The sequence below is a fragment of the Scyliorhinus canicula genome, chromosome 17 (genome assembly GCF_902713615.1).
Source record: "Scyliorhinus canicula chromosome 17, sScyCan1.1, whole genome shotgun sequence".
Lineage (NCBI taxonomy): Eukaryota > Metazoa > Chordata > Chondrichthyes > Carcharhiniformes > Scyliorhinidae > Scyliorhinus > Scyliorhinus canicula.
Genome location: NC_052162.1, coordinates 103,124,282 through 103,143,282, shown reverse-complemented (window position 1 = coordinate 103,143,282; position 19,001 = coordinate 103,124,282). Strand labels below are relative to the sequence as shown.

Here is a 19,001-nt window from a genome sequence, read left to right as displayed (position 1 = left end):
GCTGAACAGTGGCTACAGGGCTGGTGCAGAACGGAAGTCTTCAGATATGTGGATCTTCTGGGGAAGGTGGGACCTATACATGAAGGATGGATTGCACCTAAACTGGAGGAGCACCAATATCCTGGGTGGGTGCAAGAGCTCTTCGGGGGGTTTACACTAGTTTGGCAGGGGGATGGGAACCAGAGCTATGGATCAGAGGATAGGGTAGCTGTTGAACAGGCAAAAATAGAATGCAGCGAGTCTGTGAGGAAGGACAGACAGTTGATAGGACAAAGTTGCACTCAGTGGAATGGGTTAAAGTGTGTCTGTTTCAATGCACGGAGTGTCAGTAATAAGGGAGATGAGCTTAGACCATGGATCAGTACTTGGAACTACGATTTTGTGGCCATTATGGAGTCATGGATTTCACAGGGGCAGGAATGGTTGTTAGATGTTCTGGGGTTTAGATGTTTTCAGAAGAATAGCGAGGAAGGTGAAAGAGGAGGAGGAGTGGCACTGTTAATTAGGGAGTGCATCACAGCTGCAGAAAAGGAGGTAGTTGAGGAGGGTTCGTCTACTGAGTCAGTGGAAGTCAAAACAAAAAAGGAGAAGTCACTTTATTGGGAGTTTTCTATAGATCCCCCAACAGCAGCAGAGAGATAGAGGAACAGATTGGGCGGCAGATCTTGTAAAGGTGCAGAAGTAACACAGTTGTTGTCAGGGGTGACTTCAACTTCCCTAATACTGACTGGAACCTCCTTACTGCAAATGGTTTGAATGGAGCAGATTTTGTCAGGTGTGTACATGAAGGATTTCTGACTCAATATGTAGATAGGCCGACTAGGGGGGAGGCAACGAACCAGGCCAGGTGTCAGATGTCTCGGTGGGAGAGCATTTCGGTGACACTGTCCACAACTCCTTGACCTTTACCACAGTCATGGAGAGGGATAGGAACAGACAGTATGGGAAGGTCTTTAATTGGGGGAGGGGAAATTAGAACATAGAACAGTACAGCACAGAACAGGCCCTTCAGCCCTCAATGTTGTGCCGAGCCATGATCACCCTACTCAAACCCACGTATCCACCCTATACCCGTAACCCAACAACCCCCCCCCCTAACCTTACTTTTATTAGGACACTACGGGCAATTTAGCATGGCCAATCCACCTAACCCACACATCTTTGGACTGTGGGAGGAAACCGGAGCACCCGGAGGAAACCCACGCACACAGGGGGAGGACGTGCAGACTCCACACAGACAGTGACCCAGCCGGGAATCGAACCTGGGACCCTGGAACTGTGAAGCATTTATGCTAACCACCATGCTACCCTGCTGCCCCAAATTATACTGCTATTAGTCAGGAGATGAGGAGCATAAAGTGAGAACAATTGTTCTTGGGGAAATGCACAACAGTAATGTGGGAGTTGTTTAAGGAGCACTTGCTGCGAGTGCTGGATAGTTTTGTCCCACTGGGACCTATACACGGACGACAGGATCGCAACACTGGACGAACTGACAGAGAAATTTCAGCTAGCTGGGGGGAACGAGCTACGGTACCTGCAGCTCAAAAACTTCCTACGAAAGGAGACAAGGACGTACCGACAACCACCACGACAGACACTACTGGAAGACCTACTGGACGCAAGTATCCTAGAGAAAGGGAACTGTAGTGACATGTATGACCGACTGGTAGATAGGGACGACACCGTACTGGATGCAACAAGAAGGAAATGGGAGGACGACCTGGGGATGGAGATAGGGTGGGGACTCTGGAGCGAAGCACTGCATAGGGTCAACTCCACCTCCACGTGCGCAAGGCTCAGCCTGACGCAACTAAAAGTGGTACATAGAGCCCACTTAACGAGAAACCGTATGAGTAGGTTCTTCCCGGAGGTGGAGGACAAATGTGAGCGGTGCCAGAGAGGCCCGGCCAACCACGCCCACATGTTCTGGTCTTTCCCCAGACTTGTGGAGTACTGGACAGCCTTCTTCAAAGCTATGTCCAAAGTGGTGGGGGTGAGGGTGGAGCCATGCCCGATAGTGGCGGTCTTCGGGGTTTCAGACCAGCCAGATCTATTCCTGGGGAGGAGGGCGGACGCCCTTGCCTTTGCCTCCCTGATTGCCCGCCGTAGAATCCTGTTTGGCTGGCGGTCAGCAGCACCACCCAGAGCTGCAGACTGGCTGTCCGACCTCTCGGAATCTCTCCAAATGGAGAAAATCAAATTCGCCATCCGAGGGTCGGACGACGGCTTCCACAGAACGTGGGAGCCATTCATGCAACTGTTCCGGGACCTGTTTGTGGCCAACGTACATGAGGAAGAATAGTCGGGTGGCCAAGAACCAGGGGAAAATGGACGGGAATCGGGGGAAGGTAGCCGGGGGGGGGGGGGGGGGGGGGGGGGGCTACGGGCTCGGTATGGGGGTTTGATGGCAAGCCAAGGCCCAAAACCAAACTATAAATAAATGCCTATAAACATGTGCCTCGGCCATATTGGGGAATGTAAAATATGTATGCTGGCTAAAGGGGGCGGCCACAATTATTGTTATGAAGATGCTTACCTGTAAATATTCATGTTAAATTTTTATGTTTTCCTTTTTTTTTCTCTCTCTCTAATAACTTGTAATTTGTCATATATAAAATATGAAAACTCAATAAAAAAAACATTTATAAAAAAGTTTTGTCCCACTGAGATGAGGAAGGAAAGGTAAGGTGAAGGAGCCTTCGATGACAAGAGAAGTGGAGCTTCTAGTCAAGAGGAAGAAGGAAGCTTACGTAAGGTTGAGGAATCAAGGATCTGGCATGGCTCGAGAGGGTTACAAAGTAGCCAGGAAAGAACTCAAAAATGGACTGAGGCGAGCTAGAAGGGGGCATGAAAAAGCCCTGGCAGGAAGGATTAGTGAAAACCTCACTATATGTGAGAAATAATAGGATGATCAGAGTGAGAGTAGGGCCGATCAGGGATAGTGGAGGGAACTTGTGCCTAGAGTCTGTGGAGATGGGGGGTTGGAAATGAATATTTTGCTTCTGTATTCAGAAGAGAGAGAGACCTTGTTGCTCATGAGAACAGTGTGAACCAGATTAATAGACTTGAACAGGTTTATATTAAGAAGGAGGATGTGCTGGAAATTTTGACAAGCATCAGGATAGATAAGTCACCTGGGCCTGACGGGTTATACCCAAGGTTACTATAGGAAGTGAGGGAGGAGATTGCTGCGCCATTGGCGATGAACTTTGCCTCCTCACTCTCCACTGGAGTAGTACCGGATGATTGGAGGGAGGTGACTGTTATTCCCCTGTTCAAGAAAGGGAATAGGGAATGTAAATAAAATATGTAAATAGTCCAACTCGGGAAGAGGCCATACTGGACCTGGTATTGGGGAATGATCCCGGCCAGGTGGTTGATGTTTCAGTCGGTGATTACTTTGGGAATAGCGATCACAATTCCGTAAGTTTTAGAATACTCATGGACAAGGACAAGAGGGGTCCAAAAGGAAGAGTACTAAATTGGGGAAAGGCAGAGTATAACAAAATTCGGCAGGAGCTAGGGAATGTGGATTGGAAGCAGCTGTTTAAGGGTAAATCCACATTTGAAATGTGGAAGTCTTTTAAGGAAAGGTTGATTAGAGTGCAGGACAGACATGTTCCTGTGAAAATGAAAGATAGAAATGGCAAGATTAGGGAACCATGGATGACGGGTGAAATTGTGATACTAGCTAAGATGAAAAAGGAAGCATACATAGGATCGAGGCAACTCAAAACTGATGAAGCTTTGGAGGAATATCGGGAAAGTAGGAAGAATCTCAAACGCGCAATAAAGAGGGCTAAAAGGGGTCATGAAATATCTTTGGCTAACAGGGTTAAGGAAAATCCCAAAGCATTTTATTCGCATGTAAGGAGCTCTTGTAACTCTTGTAACTAGAGAAAGGATTCGCCCACTCAAAGACAAAAGAGGGAATTTATGCGTGGACTCAAAGGAAATGGGTGAGATTCTTAATGAGTACTTTCCATCAGTATTCACAAAGGAGAGAGACAAGATGGATGTTGAGACTAGGGATGGATGTTTAAATTCTCTCGGTCAATTGTCATACGGAAGGGCGACGTTTTGGGTATTCTGAAAGACATTAAGGTGGACAAGTCCCCAGGACCGGATGGGATTTATCCCAGGTTACTGAGGGAAGCGAGGGTCGAAATAGCTGGGGCCTTAACAGATATCTTTGCAGCATCCTTGAGCACGGGTGAGGTCCCGGAGGACTGGAGAATTGCTAATATTGTCCCTTTGTTTAAGAAGGGTAGCAGGGATAATCCAGGGAATTATAGACCTGTGAGCTTGACGTCAGTGGTAGGCAAACTGTTGGAGAAGATACTGAGGGATAGGATCTATTCACATCTGGAAGAAAATAGACTTATCAGTGATAGGCAGCATGGTTTTGTGCAGGGAAGGTCATGTCTTACAAACCTAATAGAATTCTTTGAGGAAGTGACAAAGTTAATTGATGAGGGAAGGGCTGTAGATGTTGTAGACATGGACTTTAGTAAGGCGTTTGATAAGGTTTCCCATGGCAGGTTGATGGAAAAAGTGAAGTTGTATGGGGTTCAGGGTGTACTAGCTAGAGGGATAAAGAACTAGCTGGGCAACAGGAGACAGAGAGTAGTGGTGGAAGGGAGTGTCTCAAAATGGAGAAGGGTGCCTAGTGGTGTTCCACAGGGATCCGTGCTCGGACCACTGATGTTTGTGATCTACATAAATGACCTGGAGGAAGGTATAGGTGGTCTGATTAGCAAGTTTGCAGATGATACTAAGATTGGTGGAGTTGCAGATAGCGAGGAGGACTGTCAGAGAATACAACAAAACATAGATAGATTGAAGAGTTGGGCAGAGAAATGGCAGATGGATTACAATCCAGGCAAATGCGAGGTGATGCATTTTGGAAGATCAAATTCAAGAGCGGACTATATGGTCAATGGAAGGGTCTTGGGGAAAATTGATGTGCAGAGAGATCTGGGAGTTCAGGTCCATTGTACCCTGAAGGTGGCAACGCAGGTTTATAGAGTGGTCAAGAAGGCATACAGCATGCTTGCCTTCATCGGACGAGGTATTGAGTACAAGAGTCGGCAGGTCATGTTACAGTTGTATAGGACATTGGTTCGGCCACATTTGGAATACTGCGTGCAGTTCTGGTCGCCACATTACCAGAAGGATGTGGATGCCTTGGAGAGGGTGCAGAGGAGGTTCACCAGGATGTTGCCTGGTATGGAGGGTGCTAGCTATGAAGAAAGGTTGAGTAGATTAGGATTGTTTTCGTTGGAAAGATGGAGGTTGAGGGGGGACCTGATTGAGGTCTACAAAATTATGAGAGGTATGGACAGGGTGGATAGCAACACACTTTTCCCAAGAGTGGGGGTGTCAGTTACAATGGGTCACGATTTCAAGGTGAGCGGGGGAAAGTTTAAGGGAGATGTGCGTGTAAAGTTTTTTACGCAGAGGGTGGTGGGTGCCTGGAACGATTTACCAGCGGAGGTGGTAGAGGCGGGCACGATAGCATCATTTAAGACGCATCTAGACAGGTATATGAATGGGCGGGATCAGAGGGAAGTAGACCTTGGAAAATAGGAGACAGGTTTAGATAAAGGATCTGGATCGGCGCAGGCTGGGAGGGCCGAAGGGCCTGTTCCTGTGCTGTAATTTTCTTTGTTCTTTGAAATCCCTGGGAATTACAGACCAGTCAGCCTTACTTCTGTGGTGAGCAAAATATTGGAAAGGATTCTGAGAGATAGGATTGATGATTATTTCAAAAAACATAGTTTGATTAAAGATAGTCGGTGTGGCTTTGTAAGGGGCAGGTCATGCCTCACAAGCCTCATTGAATTCTTTGAGGATGTTACGAGACCCATTGATGAAGGTCGGGCAGTGGATGTGGTGTATATGGATTTCAGGAAGGCATTTGATAAGGTTCCCCATAGAACATATAACATAGAACGATACAGCGCAGTACAGGCCCTTCGTCCCACGATGTTGCACCGACACGGGAAGTCAAAAACTAAAGGCCATCTAACCTACACTATGCCATTATCATCCATATGCTTATCCAATAAACTTTTAAATTCCCTCAATGTTGGCGAGTTCACTACTGTTGCAGGTAGGGCATTCCACGGCCTCACCACTCTTTGCGTAAAAAACCTACCTCTGACCTCTGTCCTATATCTATTACCCCTCAATTTAAGGCTATGTCCCCTCGTGCTAGCCACCTCCATCCGCGGGAGAAGGCTCTCACTGTCCACCCTATCTAACCCTCTGATCATTTTGTATGCCTCTATTAAGTCACCTCTTAACCTTCTTCTCTCTAACGAAAACAACCTCAAGTCCATCAGCCTTTCCTCATAAGATTTTCCCTCCATACCAGGCAACATCCTGGTAAATCTCCTCTGCACCCATTCCAAAGCTTCCACGTCCTTCCTATAATGAGACGACCAGATCTGTACGCAATACTCCAAATGCGGCCGTACCAGAGTTTTGTACAGCTGCAACATGACCTCATGGCTCCGGAACTCAATCCCTCTACCAATAAAGGCCAACACACCATAGGCCTCCTTCACAACCTATCAATCTGGATGGCAACTTTCAGGGATCTATGTACATGGACACCGAGATCCCTCTGCTCATCCACACTGCCAAGAATTTTACCATTAGCCAAATATTCCGCATTCCTGTTATTCTTTCCAAAGTGAATCACTGCCGTGGGCAGCACGGTAGCATGGTGGTTAGCATAAATGCTTCACAGCTCCAGGGTCCCAGGTTCCATTCCCGGCTGGGTCACTGTCTGTGCGGAGTCTGCACGTCCTCCCCGTGTGTGCGTGCGTTTCCTCCGGGTGCTCCGGTTTCCTCCCACAGTCCAAAGATGTGCGGGTTAGGTGGATTGGCCATGCTAAATTGCCCGTAGTGTCCTAAAAAGTAAGGTTGGGGGGGGGGGTTGTTGGGTTATGGGTATAGGGTGGATACGTGGGTTTGAGTAGGGTGATCATTGCTCGGCACAACATCGAGGGCCGGAGGGCCTGTTCTGTGCTGTACTGTTCTATGAATCTATCTACCTCACACTTCTCTACATTAAACTCCATTTGCCACCTCTCAGCCCAGCTCTGCAGCTTATCTATGTCCCTCTGTAACCTGCAACATCCTTCCGCACTGTCTGCAACTCCACCAACTTTAGTGTCGTCTGCAAATTTACTCACCCAACCTTCTGCGCCCTCCTCTAGGTAATTTATAAAAATGACAAACAGCAACGGCCCCAGAACAGATCCTTGTGGTACGCCACTCATAACTGAATTCCATTCTGAACATTTCCCATCAACCACCACCCTCTGTCTTCTTTCAACTAGCCAATTTCTGATCCACATCTTTAAATCACCCTCAATCCCCAGCCTCCGTATTTTCTGCAATAGCCGACCATGGGGAACCTTATCAAACGCTTTACTGAAATCCATATACACCACATCAACTGCTCTACCCTCGTCTACCTGTTCAGTCACCTTCTCAAAGAACTCAATAAGGTTTGAGAGGCATGACCTACCCTTCACAAAACCATGCTGACTATCCCTAATCATATTATTCCTATCTAGATTATTATAAATCGTATCTCTTATAATCCTCTCCAAGACTTTATCCACAACAGACGTGAAGCTCACCGGCCTATAGTTACTGGGGTTATCTCTACTCCCCTTCTTGAACAAAGGGACCACATTTGCTATCCTCCAGTCCTCTGGCACTATTCCTGTAGCCAATGATGATATAAAAATCAAAGCCAAAGGCTCAGCAATCTTTTCCCTGGCTTCCCAGAGAATCCTAGGATAAATCCCATCAGGCCCCGGGGACTTATCTATTTTCACCTTGTCCAGAATTGCCAACACTTCTTCCCTACGCACCTCAATGCCATCTATTCTAATAGCCTGGGTCTCAGCATTCTCCTCCACAACATTATCTTATTCCTGAGTGAATACTGATGAAAAGTATTCATTTAGTATCTCGCTTATCTCGTGAGCCTCCACACACAACTTCCCACCACTGTCCTTGACTGGCCCTACTCTTACCCTAGTCATTCTTTTATTCCTGACATACCTATAGAAAGCTTTTGGGTTTTCCTTGATCCTACCTGCCAAAGACTTCTCATGTCCCCTCCTTGCTCGTCTTAGCTCTCTCTTTAGATCCTTCCTCGCTTCCTTGTAACTATCAAGCGCCCCAACTGAAACTTCACGCCTCATCTTCACATAGGCCTCCTTCTTCCTCTTAACAAGGGATTCCACTTCTTTGGTAAACCACGGTAACCTCGTTCGACCCCTTCCTCCCTGCCTGACTGGTACGTACTTATCAAGAACACGCAATAGATGTTCCTTGAACAAGCTCCACATATCCAGTGTGTCCAACCCTTGCAGCCTACTTCTCCAACCTACACATCCTAAGTCATGTCTAATGGCATCATAATTGCCCTTCCCCCAGCTATAACTCTTGCCCTGCGATGTATACTTATCCCTTTCCATCACTAACGTAAAGGTCACCAAATTGTGGTCACTGTCTCCAAAGTGCTCACCTACCTCCAGATCTAACACCTGGCCTGGTTCATTACCCAAAACCAAATCCAATGTGGCCTCGCCTCTTGTTGGCCTGTCAACATATTGTGTCAGGAAACCCTCCTGCACACATTGTACAAAGAACGACCCATCTAATGTACTCGAACTATATCTTTTCCAGTCAATATTTGGAAAGCTAAAGTCTCCCATAACAACGACCCTGTTACTTTCGCTCTTTTCCAGAATCATCTTCGCATCCCTTTCCTCTACATCCCTAGAGCTATTAGGTGGCCTATAGAAAACTCCCAACAGGGTGACCTCTCCTTTCCTGTATTTAACCTCAACCCATACTACCTCGGAAGAAGAGTCCCCATCTAGCATCCTTTCCGCCACCGTAATACTGTCCTTGACTAGCAGCGCCACACCTCCCCCTCTTTTGCCCCTTCTCTGAGCTTACTAAAACACCTAAACCCCGGAACTGCAACAACCATTCCTGTCCCTGCTCTATCCATGTCTCTGAAATGGCCACAACATCGAAGTCCCAGGTACCAACCCATGCTGCCAGTTCCCCTACCTTATTTCGTATACTCCTGGCATTGAAGTAGATACACTTCAAACCACCTACCTGAACACTGGCACCCTCCTGCGAAGTCAAATCTGTGCTCCTGACCTCTATACTCTCAATCTCCCATACCCCAAAACTACAATCCAGGTTCCCATGCACCTGCTGAATTAGTTTAAACCCCCCCAAAGAGCACTAACAAATCTCCCCCCCAGGATATTGGTGCCCCTCAGGTTCAGATGTAGACCATCCTGTCTATAGAGGTCCCACCTTCCCCAGAAAGAGCCCCAGTTATCCAGAAATCTGAATCCCTCCCACCTGCACCATCCCTGTAGCCACGTGTTTAATTGCTCTCTCTCCCTATTCCTCGTCTCACTATCACGTGGCACGGGCAACAACCCAGAGATAACAACTCTGTTTGTTCTCGCTCTGAGCTTCCATCCTAGCTCCCTAAAGGCTTGCCTGACATCCTTGTCCCCTTTCCTACCTATGTCATTAGTGCCAATGTGGACTACGACTTGGGGCTGCTCCCCCTCCCCCTTAAGGACCCGGAAAACACGATCCGAGACATCACGTACCCTTGCAGCTGGGAGGCAACATACCAAACGTGAGTCTCTTTCGCTCCCACAAAATCTCCTATCTGTGCCCCTGACTATTGAGTCCCCAATTACTAATGCTCTGCTCCTCTCCCCCCTTCCCTTCTGAGCAACAGGGACAGACTCCGTGCCAGAGGCTTACCCCTAGTAAGTCCCCCCCCCCACTAGTATCCAAAACGGTATACTTGTTACTCAGGGGAATGACCGCAGGGGGTCCCTGCATTGACTGCCTCTTCCCAGTCCCTCTTACAGTTACCCATCTATCTCCAGTCTTTGGTGTAACTACTTCCCTGAAGCTCCTATCTATGACCCCCTCTGCCTCCCAAATGATCCGAAGTTCATCCAATTCCAGCTCCAGTTCCCTAACTCGGTCTTGGAGGAGCTGGAGATGGCTGCATTTCCTGCAGGTAAAATCAGCAGGGACACTAACGGCATCCCTCACCTCAAACATCCTGCAGGAGGAACATTGCACTGCCTTCCCTGCCATCCCTCTAAGTTCCAACCAAGTTCTGGTTAACAAATATAAAATAAATAAAAAATAATAATATAATATAGCACTTACCTGCTCACACCAATGGGTCTTATTATTAGGTTAGAGGAGGAGGGCGGGTGGGAGACACTATACGTGTAGTGTCTCGGGTTTCCTCTCCACCAGAATTTATTGGCTAGTGGGAAAAAATAACCTTCCCAGAAGTCCGCGGGTCGTACTTCCGGTTCCCGCCTTATATTTTTTTAAAAACAGGATTGGGACCGGCTGGCTCTCCTTCTCGCGCCCTTTTTAAAGTCCCGGCTGGCTCACCTCTCGCGCCCTTTTTAAAGTCCTGGCTGGCTCACCTCTCGCGCTCTTTTGAATGTCCCGGCTGGCTCTCCCTCTCGCACTCTTTTGAAATTCCCGGCTGGCTCTCCCTCTCGCGCTCTTTTGAAAGTCCCCTCTCGCGCTCGTTTGAAAGTCCCGTGGTAGGCACATTCAGAAAGTTAGGGGGCATGGGATACAGGGAAATTTGGCTGTCTGGATACAGAATTGGCTGGCCAAAAGTAGACAGCCAGTGGTAGTGGATGGGAAGTATTCCGCCTGGAGGTCAGTGACCAGTGGTGTTCCGCAGTGATCTGTTCTGGGACCTTTGCTCTTTGTGGTTTTTATAAAAGACTTGGATGAGGTAGTGGAAGGATGGGTTAGTAAATGACACGAAGGTTGGTGGAGTTGTAGATCGTATCGAGGGCTGTTTCAGGTTACAACAGGACATTGAGAGGATGCAGAGCTGGGCTGATTTGTGGCAGGTGGAGTTCATTTTGGAAGGTCGAATTTGAATGCTGAATACAGGGTTAAAGGCAGGATTCTTGGAATTGTGGAGGAACAGAGGGATCTTGGGGTCCACATACATTGATCCCTCAAAGTTCCCGCCCAGGTTGATCGGGTTGGTAAGAAGGCGTATTGAGTTTAAGAGCCGCGAGGTTTTGCTGCAGCTTTATAAAACCCTGATTAGACCAGAATATTGTGTCCAGTTGTGGTTGGCACACTATAGGAAGGATGTGGATGCTTTAGAAAGGGTACAGAGGAGATTTACCAGGATGCTGCCTGGACTGAAGGGCATGTCTTATGAACAAAGGTTGAGGGAGCTAGGGCTTTTCTCATTGGAGCGAAGAAGGAAGAGAGGTGACTTGATACAGGGTGTACAAGGTGATGAGAGGCATGGATAGAGTGGATAGCCAGAGACCTTTCCTCAGGGCAGAAATGGCTGTCACAGGGGGCATAATTTTATGGTGATTGGAGGAAGATATAGGGGAGATGTCAGAGGTAGGTTCTTTACACAGAGAGTGGTGGGTGAGTGGAATGCACTGCCAGTGGAGGTGGTGGAGTCAGAATCATTAGGGACTTTTAAGCGACTCTTGGACAGGCACAAGGACAGCAGTACATTGAAGGGGTGTAGGTTTGGTTGATCTTTGATTAGGATAAATGGTCGGCTCAACATTGTGGGCCTGTACTGTACTGTTCTATGTTCTATTATCCATCACAACTTCTACTAAGATCACATAACTCGGCATTTATTGGAGTCAGCCAATTAATTCATCATGAACAAGGTTCCCACTCACTGGTGGTACCATCTGTTGAACTTTACATTATATTTGATGAAGAAATATAACAGGGATCATATTTCATTCAATGATGGTTTCACCCATGTGAGCTCCTTTGAAAAAAATATTCCAGACATTAACTGGAGTCAGGCACAGCTGCACTAATCTGTTTGTTAATTAGTATAATTAATACATTGGATCATACCAGCTAACTATCTCCCAGAAGCCTGACATCAGCTATAAATTTAATAATGCTTCAGTGCTCAGCAGAATGTACAGAGATCGTCTGACAGAAATGCACGGAACACCAAACGGTCTGGTTTTTGAAATTTACTACCCCATCTTAGCAGTTATCGGGGTTCCAGGTAAGCTATGGTAGTTATTAAGTAAGTCGTTGTATTATCTCTCCATGAACTGGGTCATCTGTTTTTTATGGGACATGGCATTTTTTTAATGCATATAATTTCTCCCCTTCGACAGTATATTTTAATGGCTTTAGAAATATTAATTCTCAATATGCATGATAAAATGTATTCCCTTTTAATTATATGTAAATTCCCGTTGACATAATTTATCTGCATTAATTGTCTTATTTCTCCATAAACAGTTAATTATTTTTGCTTTGCCAACATTGTCCCTTCATGGATTATTCTATTTTATGTCTTAGGACAGCATTTATCATCTATCCCTAACTGCCCTTTGTGTATGTGGCGGTGGTTCATTAAACTGTTGCAATTTTATCATTTTTAAAAACACATTTTTTTTCTTTGCCTCTGGTATTTGATAATGTAGATGCAGTTATATAGATGGATTATTATTGTGCTTACTACTGTGGGTGAACAACCACACTGTTATCATCATGTGAAGGTAGATCATAGAACATACAATGCAGAAGGAGGTCATTTGACCCTTCGAGTCTGCACCGACCCACTTAAGCCCTCACCCACTTTATCCCGGTAACCCACTAACCCCTCCTAACCTTTCTTGGTCACTAGGGGCAATTTATCATGGCCAATCCACCTAACCTGCACGTCCTTGGACTGTGGGAGGAAACCGGAGCACCCGGAGGAAACCCACGCAGACACGGGGAGGACGTGTAGACTCCGCACAGACAATGACCCAGCAGGGAATCGAACCTGGGACCCTGGCGCCGTGAAGCTACAGTGCTAATCACTTGTGCTGCCGTGCTGCCCTAATTGTTCAAATGATCAATTGTTCATTGCATTCAGAAGTGACAGAATCTTACTTGTAAATGATTAATTGAGCATTAATGAATAATTAGAGATTGAAGTTAATGTTTTAATATATCGATGAGATATTATTCCATATCTGCTCCTTTCAGCAATATATGCAATGCAATTATGACCGTTAAGCAAAGGAATCTGTTTTTTTTTCCCCCTCAAAATCACATTGTGACTTGTCTCTGCTCCTGGTTTCTACCTCTCTGGTTAAGTCTGTCATTTGTAAGATTGTTAGGTTACTAACAAAAATATTAATTGCTGAAATATTACTTCAGTGTTAGAAGCTAAGATCCAACCATGTAGTTTTCAACTTTTTGACTTTATTAGATATTTTTCTTTGTGGAAGAGCAAACTGAGAACAATTCGAGGGAGGTGAGAATTTTAAAATGATTGTGGGAGTTTGTGTCAACTTGTTACAGAGATGACTGGCAGCAAAAGTTTAAGCCTTTGCATGTGTCTGCCACTCTGTTTGTTCATGTAAAAGAACAGGATCAGAATGTTTTAAGTCCCACCGTGGACCATTGAGATCAGGGACAAAGATGCTTTTGAAAAACATGGAATGGCATGATGTGTTTACTTTCTTAATTTAAAAATGGATGTGGGAGTCACTAGCAAGACCAAATTTTTTCACTGTTCCTATTTGTCCTTTACCTGATCGCCTTCCCTGGCCATTGCAGGGGAATCTAAAAGCCAACAACATTGCTGTAGGTCTGGAATTGCATGTGGGCCATGCCGTAAGGATGGCAGATATCCTTCCCAAAATGAAGCTCTTACGTCCACATTAGTGAACCGAATGGGTGTTTAAAAAAAAATGACGATTGTTTACATGGTCACCATTATTACCATTAACTTCATATTTCAGATGTATTAATTGACTTGAATTTCACTAGCTAACATGCTGGGATTTGAACGCGTGTTCCCAAGTAATTAAGCTCTATGTCTTAATTAAGTCCAGTGACTCTATCAGCAAGCCACTGTCTGCCCAAAATCTGATTGGTCAGAGAAAATATCCTTGCCACAGGGCTGAAGATGATTGCAAATGGAGCATGATGAATTGGATGACAGCCAAGATAAAGATTGTCTTATAAAGATAGACAGGGAAGAGAAATATTTTCGAGCAAGAGAGAAAGAGAGAGAAGCTTGAGAAACACAAGATGAAAGATACTCAAGATAATTCATGCACTCCATTGTGGAAGGCGAAATGGAGGCACAGACTATTTTCTAAATGGGGAGATGTTTAGGAAATCAGAAGCACAAAGGGACTTGGGAGTCCTTGTTCACGATTCTCTTAAGGTTAACTTGCAGGTTCATTCGGCAGTTAGGAAGGTAAATGCAGTGTTAGCATTCATGTCGAGAAGGCTAGAATACATGACCAGGGATGTACTTCTGAGGCTATTTAAGGCACTGGTCAGACCCCATTTGGAGTATTGAGACCAGTTCTGGGCCCCGTATCTAAGGAAGGATGTGTTGGCTTTCGAAAGGATCCAGAGGAGGTTCACAAGAATGATCCCTGGAATGAAGAGCTTGTTGTATGAGAAACGGTTGAGGACTCTGGGTCTGTACTCGTTGGAGTTTAGAAGGATGAGGGGGGATCTTATTAAAACTTACAAGATACTGCGAGGTCTGGATAGAGTGGGCGTGGAGAGGATGTTTCCACTTGTAGAAAAAACTAGAAGCAGAGGACACAATCTCAGACTAAAGGGACAATCCTTTAAAATAGAGATGAGGAGGAATTTATTCAGCCAGAGGATGGTGAATCTGTGGAACTCTTTGCCCCAGAAGACTGCGGAGGCCAAATCACTGAATGTCTTTAAGACAGAGATCGATAGTTTTTTGATCAATAAGGGGATCAGGAGTTATGAACATAGAATTTACAGATCATGGAATTTATGGTGCAGAAGGAGGCCATTCGGCCCATTGAGAATGCACCGCCCCATGGAAAGATCACTCTATCCAAGTCCACATCTCCACGCCATCCCTGAAACCCCATCCAATCCTTTGGGCACTAAAGACAATTTATCATGGCCAATCTACCTAACCTGCACATCTTTGGACTGTGGGGGGAAACCGGAGCACCGGGAGGAAGCCCATGCAGACACAGGGAGAACGTGCAGACTCTGCACAGACAGTGACCCAAGCTGGGAATCGAACCTGGGACCCTGGTGCTGTGAAGCAACTGTGCTAACCACTGTGCTATTGTGCCGCCCACGGGAGGAGGCAGGAGCATGGGGATGAGAAAAATATCCGCCATGATTGAATGGTGGAACACACTCGATGGGAAGAGTGGCCTAAATCTGCTCCTTATGGTTTTATGATCTTAATCGTAACTTGGGTAGTGAAATTTGGGTAAATATTGATATTGTTTACCTGAGAACTCAACAAACCTGTCCTCTGACTTTGTCTCAGCAGGAATGTATATCATAATATTTGTTCCTACATTAAATCGTTGGAAGATCCCCAAAACCTAGCCCTCTCCTCCACCGATTTCCAAATGCGCCGAGAATCTTTCAATCTTGCAGAATATTTCGGTCTTCACTACCTTCCCCACAGTGAATGATGCTGTTGAACTGTTGGTGTCACTTGCAAAGCATGCACGATATAATTATGCGAATATCGATTACAGTACATTTATTGAAAGAGCGCAAGGCCTACAGAAGAAGTGATATATGGTCGGAGGGTGCTTTCTCCAGATGTCTTTCCATCTGCCATGCCTCGGGTTAAAGTTGCCAAAAATGATTCTAGGTGCTAATCAGCTGGAGGTGTTGGAGCTATCAATTCGTCAGCACCAACATCCCTGCTGCAGAGTCAGAAAACGCTAACTGCCCATAAGTTCATCGCTTTTACAAGGATTTCTGAGCAAGTAGGGTCCCAAACGTCCAACACTGAAAAATGTTCACATTAATTCATGCAGTTAGGAATTGTTCATCTTTAATAGCATATAATCCGTATTCATTTTTAGTTTCCACGTTTAGTGTTGCCTGCTCTTTGGGGCAGCAGGGTAGCATGGTGGTTAGCATAAATGCTTCACAGCTCCAGGGTCCCAGGTTCGATTCCCGGCTGGGTCACTGTCTGTGTGGAGTCTGCACGTCCTCCCACTGTGTGCGTGGGTTTCCTCCGGGTGCTCCGGTTTCCTCCCACAGTCCAAAGATGTGCGGGTTAGGTGGATTGGCCATGCTAAATTGCCCGTAGTGTCCTACAAAAAGTAAGGTTAAGGGGGGGTTGTTGGGTTACGGGTATAGGGTGGATACGTGGGTTTGAGTAGGGTGATCATGGCTCGGCACAACATTGAGGGCCGAAGGGCCTGTTCTGTGCTGTACTGTTCTATGTTCTATGTTCTGTTCGGCATTTTCTCAAATTCCTTGCTGATTCTTCTTTTATGTTTTTATGTTCGGTTCAACGTGACGATGTGCTTTGTTATTCTACATCCTGATTGCCTTATCTTAGTTGTAACCTGGTAATAATTTTTAAAGACACAAACGACTGCCTATCCATTACGTGATTACTTCAAACCAGGATGTCTTCTCAAAGGTAGACATTGTGCCGAGAAGACTGCAGATCTGTCAAACCAATACGTTTCCTGTTCTGGCCCTCTCACATGCACGTATACTCTGGCTGTTTCTCTGTCTCTGTCCATGTATTTCAGCTAATTTGGCAGTAGTTGTGATTCTGCCCCGAGGAAGATGCGGTCTATCCAGGTGTATAACCTTCTACTTGGTGTCCATGGCTGCGACGGATCTCCTGGTCATAATCACGTCTGTGATATTAAACCGGATTGCAGGAATTTTCTTCCCATTCACATTTCTGTCCATCACACCTATATGCAGTCTTCGTCTTGCTCTAATCTATGCAGTGATAGACAGTTCTGCCTGGTTAACGGTCGCTTTCACCTTTGATCGATTTGTAGCCATTTCTTACCAGAAACTGAGAACAAAATACTGCACAGAGAAAAAAGCGACACAGATTATCGCCACGGTGACGATTCTGAGCTGTCTAAAAAATGTCTGCTTGTACTTTACATATGAACCGTTATACATAATTAACAATGTCCCCTGGTTCTGCAGCATAAAGTTAATATTTTACACATCAACTGCATGGGCTGCATTTGACCTGTTTCATTGCATTTTAACGCCTTGTCTGCCATTCACGCTGATTTTACTGCTCAACGCTCTGACAGTCAGACACATTCTGGTGACCAGTAAAATCCGCAAGAGACTCCGGGCCCAGAGCAATAGCAAGAAACAGAGCGACCCAGAGATGGAAAAGCGGAAGAAGTCCATTGTGTTACTCTTCGCAGTCTCGGGAAGTTTTATCCTGTTATACTTTTTATTCTTTGTAACATTCATCTATGTCAGAATTGCGAACGTTGCGTATTTCTCAGGTTTCAATTTCAGTGAATCAACATTTATGTTAGAGGAATACGGATATATGCTTCAACTTTTGAGTTCTTGCATCAACCCATTCATTTATGCTGGGACTCAGAGTCAATTCAGAGCCGAGTTAAAAAATAGTGCGAAATACCCACTGAATCTAATTGCTGCATTATTTAAATGGAGAAAACAGTAAACACAAACGAATTTTACATTATATTCCCAGCCTTCCTGTTCTTGTCCAACTCATAATGTGGAGATGCCGGCGTTGGACTTGGTGGGCACAGAAAGTGTGCTCCACTCACCTGAGGAAGGAGCAGTGCTCGGAAAGCTAGTGATTCAAAACAAACGTGTTGGACTTTCACCTAGTGTTGTAAGACTTGTCCAACTCATACACGCATTCCACTCCCAGATCATAAGCTGATGCATTGAGATTCTTATCCACTGTGAGAATGTTAGACTATCAGAGAGAGGCTTCGCCTGGGAACAATTATTTTTCATGACCTATTTTCGTTCAGTTTCCGGTCAGACATGTTCAGACCGCTTTGCAAAGTGATAAACTGCCCCCATAGCCCTCAACTATCTCAGCATGCATACAGGAGACAGGTAGTCCAACATATGGGGCTGGATTTTCCGTTTCCCGAGCTGTGTGTTTCTGGGTAGCGGCCACTGGCTGGCCGTGGGATTCCATACTCTTGCGGCTTGTCAATGGGGGGCAGAATTCTCCAGTGTGTCCTCCCCCCCCCCCCCCCCCCCCACACACACACACAGCCGCGTATTTTTCAGTGGTATGCTGTTCGCTAGCAGTGGGGTTCTATATGGGCTGCTTGTCAATGGAATTTCCCGTTGAAGTCATCCCACACTATCTGGAAGCCCGCAGGCGAGAGTGCGCTGCCGGAGGGAAAAGTGAATCACAGTGGTCTTGATCGCTGCAGAATGAAGAGACATACTCTTCTCCCTTTCCGTGTATACCTTGGATCTTGAAGTCATGTTAGGCCTTTTTAATCGGACCAGAAAGCATCCTTAAGAGTAGATTAACACTCATTAGTTACTGCGCCACAGCCATTTGTAAGCACAAGCATTGAGGCAAAGGTCATTTTCAGGGGAAAAAAAGACAAAAAAAGGAACTTAGATCACATTCTAACCTTTCCACTAGGCCCACTAGAGCAGAACTCCCAGTGCACGAGACAACAAAATTATTATTATTTTTAATTTTTAGATTACCTAATTCATTTTTTCCAATTAAGGGGCAATTTAGTGTGGCCAATCCACCTACCCTGCACATCTTTGGGTTGTGGGACCGAAACCCATGCAAACACGGGGAGAATCTGCAAACTCCACACGGACAGTGACCCAGAGCCAGGATCGAACCTGGGACCTCAGTGCCCTGAGGCAGCAGTCTAACCACTGCACCACCATGCTGCCCTTACAAAAATATAATAAACTTATGAACGCTACTACTCTTTCAATTGATTCCATTCGACAACCTTATGAAAATAAGTTTGTCAAATTTAATGAGAATGCCTTCATGATCATCAACTGTGTCTTACTTTTAACCACAATTTGCAATCCCAATAGTCATAAAATGCAACAATAACTGGACTGTTCAATAATCACAGCAG

At 45.7% G+C, this 19,001-nt stretch overlaps 1 protein-coding gene across 1 annotated transcript; it reads left to right on the top strand.

Annotated features, from left to right (window-relative positions):
* Positions 1-12,042: 12,042 nt before the first annotated feature.
* On the top strand, positions 12,043-17,575 carry LOC119951490 (probable G-protein coupled receptor 139). Its single transcript, XM_038774701.1, has 2 exons — positions 12,043-12,136; positions 16,656-17,575. Exons 1-2 carry the CDS (start codon positions 12,043-12,045, stop codon positions 17,573-17,575), a joined length of 1,014 nt encoding a protein of 337 aa, XP_038630629.1.
* Positions 17,576-19,001: the final 1,426 nt, after the last annotated feature.

Excerpts from the sequence above, each read along its gene's own strand:
- LOC119951490 (XM_038774701.1), top strand. The coding sequence starts at position 12,043 with ATGTACAGAGATCGTCTGACAGAAATGCACGGAACACCAAACGGTCTG. Across the intron at positions 12,137-16,655 it reads AGCAGTTATCGGGGTTCCAG|CTAATTTGGCAGTAGTTGTG; the intron begins GTAAGCTATGGT and ends CATGTATTTCAG.